The sequence below is a fragment of the Actinia tenebrosa genome, unplaced genomic scaffold, assembly GCF_029948245.1.
Source record: "Actinia tenebrosa isolate PJP-AT-01 unplaced genomic scaffold, QUT_ActTen_1.0 PGA_scaffold13__45_contigs__length_12533684, whole genome shotgun sequence".
Lineage (NCBI taxonomy): Eukaryota > Metazoa > Cnidaria > Anthozoa > Actiniaria > Actiniidae > Actinia > Actinia tenebrosa.
The window spans coordinates 2,951,708-2,955,612 of record NW_028292573.1 but is presented as its reverse complement, the minus strand read 5'-3'; the positions used below and the strand labels follow the sequence as shown (position 1 = coordinate 2,955,612).

The 3,905-nt window shown below is 39.9% G+C and overlaps 1 protein-coding gene across 1 annotated transcript; it reads left to right on the top strand.

The window, feature by feature from the left end:
* Positions 1–1,354: 1,354 nt before the first annotated feature.
* Positions 1,355–3,574, top strand: LOC116300829 (uncharacterized). Its single transcript, XM_031709785.2, has one exon. The coding sequence runs from the start codon at positions 1,772–1,774 to the stop codon at positions 2,477–2,479; it is 708 nt and encodes a 235-aa protein (XP_031565645.2). The 5' UTR covers positions 1,355–1,771; the 3' UTR covers positions 2,480–3,574.
* The last annotated feature ends 331 nt before the right edge of the window (positions 3,575–3,905 follow it).

Below are 3,905 nucleotides of genomic sequence, written 5' to 3'. Positions count from 1 at the left end.
CAGTAAAATTTGGAAGTTCGAAACTTCTATGGTTCCTTAATTAGAATCTGGTTGCCATGTTAAATACGGACTCTGAGGTCCGGGGTTCGAATCCCAGCTACCCCATGTGAGCTGAGTTGGTTGGTTCTCTTCCTGACTCCGAGGGTTTTTCCGGTCCTCCGGTTTTTCCTCCCTCCTCCTCTCAAATCAACCCTAACTAATTCAAACTGATTAGAGCTGTGCTCCGAGGTCATGTACATGGACAGTATAGCAGCTAACAGCGAGGCGCCTTCACATGCTTTCAGTTTGACCCCGTTGAGCTGCGCCACTGCTGTACTTGCGGTGGTGATAAGCGATGACAAGTTTTGTGCGTGTGTGTGTGTTTGTGTGTGTGTTTGTGTGTGTGTGTGCGCGCGCTCACGCCCTTGGGCTCATAAGATCCGTTACGTTAAAAGTAGACAGTTCTTCCTGTTCTGCATTAGACTGAGGTTGGCTCCACTAAATAGCCACATCAAGTGTTTTTGCGATATAGGCTTAAGGAGTTCAAAGACACAGTAAAGAAAACGTGATCAGAAAATTGTTGAGCTGCCACATCTTATCTCGTAAAGATAACACTGATTGATCTATGTCTCCTCGTTTTCTCATCTGATAGGGTTAGTGGGAGACCGCCTGTCGCGTTTATAGCTAAAGATTTTAACTGCTTTGTCTCTGATTAGCTGGCTAAAGGTAACTCCACCTGATTTCTGCAAGTTTGTCAAACGTTTTGGCCAGACTTAAATCGTGAATATGGAAGAGTTATAAAATAATTCTTATTTATGTTGTTTTCTTTCCTCATTGAAATTGTAACATTTTCCACATTTCGTGCTTTCGTCAACAGCGATTTTGGATTATTTTGAGTGAATATCGAATAGGCTGAAATTAAAGGCTTATATCCTTTGGATTAAGTTTATCGTATCGAATGAAGTGGCCAAAGTAGCTTTCAAAGAAAAGAAAAAGCCACGCTTGGTCATACCATTGATGCCGTGACGTCAAAGGTCGTCATATTAGTTGCGTTGCTATGGAAACCAATGAAAACTATGTCACTAGACGGTCTTTGGTTCTTCGCCAGAGACACGTTCAGCAGTTTTGATTCCCTTTAAGGAATAGGTCTTTAGGCTTTTGTCAAAGATAATCCCACGCATAAAATGGAAATCTCAGTCTTCTAGAGAAATTACAGAAGTATGATCTATATATGAAGACAGTCTGCCCGGCGCGCGCTCACGTTGACCGTTTCGCGTTATTGTATATTGAATCAATGTGTCAAAACTGAACGAATCACAGCCATTATGAACTGCTATTTATATAGTTATTGACAAAAAACTGCCTATTCATTAACATACTTTGAAAGCAAACATCAGTATTTTACGATTTTACGATCGTCTCCGCACTAAGTGTCGTATGCTCAAGATTAACAGGCGGAAATAGATTAAGATTCAATCATCTCTCATTACGGATGCGGTTGTGGGTTGTAGAAAGGTCTAGGAAATGAAATTATGGTTTAGTGTTTCATGGATGGTTGCTAACTAGGTCTATGAGTAAAATTGTAGCTGGAGTCATGACCGATGTGTGAACTTGAGTACATGTTGGTCTAATGCGACGACGATGTAATATCGATATACTATACTCTTGGATGGGTAGGTAAAGCAGTTGGGAATCATTACGCCGACATTCCGAGATTTACAGAGCCTCATGCAATTTCGTAATTTATTTATCTGAGAATTTCTATACACCACTGACAAAGGTCTAGATCACGATGGTCGATTCTAGCTTCTCTAGGCTGTCATTGAAAAGACCTGAAAGCCTCAAACGATTGGGAATATATGAGGAGAAGAGAGAATGGTCAAGCGAGACAGACCTGAACCATCTTCCACCACTGTCTCCTGTTTCACCAAGTCCTACATCACCACGAAAAGATCAATGCCGTGGACTTCACAACCCAAGACCGCCAACCCCAAGTCCTAACAACAGAAGAGGCGAAAACTTCTTCTCTGTAAAGCCTCGTATAGGACCATTGTCACCTTGTAACTCTACGAACAGGCTTTCTTTGAACCTTGATCTAAGTCCACTGAGGGAGAGTAGCGATACTCTAGATCGGCGGTTCAAACGAGACAACTCGTTTGAGAAACCTGACATTACAGATAGTCCAAGGCTATGTGTGCGAAGTCTACCCACTAGCCCTGTGTTAACCAGGGATTCTAGACCACGTCGACCCATGAGACGCATTTATAGCGACTCTGAACGAGGCAATGAATTTTCTAAAGAAGATAGGATTATTCGATGGATTCAAGATGTGCAGCAAAAAAGGAAAGACAATAGTGTATGCATTGATGCTGAAGATTTGAGTGAGTTTTCATCCACAGCTTCGACAAGTGATTCGAGTGAACTTGAACTGGGAAGCAGCCCTAGCCTACCCGCTATTCAAGAGCATTCGGTCTATAGCTCTCACCAAAATCTAAGCTAGCATTACTTCAATTGACTACGTATTCAAATACTTTACAGATGTTTGATTTGTGATATGACAAGTTTGGGATTCTTAATAGATAAGACGACGATTCGATGGGTCAAGATGTGAAAATGGATCCTGAAGATTTGATAACAAATATCTGACAAGGTCGAATATTCAGAGTTAGTGAAGACGACATCTACCGATGAAGACAATATTAGGTTCCTAATAATGTTGCTGAATGGACTTTGGCCACAAAGAACTGACTAAAGACTGTACACTTTGCGGTTTTCATAGTGGGGGGGATGACAAATGAGAAAACAACAGCTGGCTTCACTGAAAGTCTAACTGGCATTCAAACTAACTTATTGCAAACCAGAGCTTCATTTTAGTCCTACTAGAGAGTGCCAATGTGGTTACTATAGTTAACTGATTATTGGCCAAATAAATAGTAGTTGTAACTCACAAATAACCTAAAATTAGTGGTTAACACTTAACTTATATTTCATTATTTTTAGGTTTTAATATTATGGCCAGCGCCCGTACTGACAATTGTGTATCCCCATTGGCACCCTCCTACTACTAGGAGCTATTTATGTAGATATGTATATACTTTGTCTTCCTTCCGAAATATAAAGCAGTTTCATTAACATTTTAAGTTGTGTTTACTTGAAAACGGAGTTGATCGATGACTGACAGTAAAGGCTTAATGATGATGACTAGTAGCTGCAGCCGGTTTTGAATAGAACTGAAATACCAATCGTTGGACTCCAAAAAAGCATAATCTTTCATTCCTTTACCATTTGCTCGTAACTAGTTTTCATAATTTTTAGTATTGTTTATTTTTATTCATTTTTCTGGACAAACAAAATTCCTTTGATTTGTTATCAGGCATAAACTTCTAGTGCGTCTATTTTGAAAGGCTTTTGAATACACTGCTGTGTTTGCGATGATCTACGTAACTTTGGAATCCAAGTCCTGACTTCTGCCACCATAAGACGTACCACTAAAATCGCGTGCAGACGTTCATATAAAGGAAGACAATAAAGTACAGCCCAATACTCTTTGATTTAATTTTGATTAAACGACATTAAAGCGTGAAGGATCAAGGCAGTATTGCCGAATTAATCTAACTATATTAACACCTTTTGTGATAATAACAGTAACATGTTTGAAGTGTTGATCTTGCACAAAGCCCGTAAAATGCCAAATGCAAATGAGCACTAGCCAGTCATCTTGACCTAGGAAATCACGCCACCTAAGTGCCGATAACGACTTAATTAATCAGTATAGCCTTTGTTTGGAAAACGCTTTGGCATTCGCAAGGACTTGGTATATATCCCAAGGTCAATTGGTTCGATCCATAATGATCAGCAAATATATATAGAAACACAGCTATTTGTAGAATTTGCTGCTGTTGACATGGCAAAACCTTTAGCTCGTT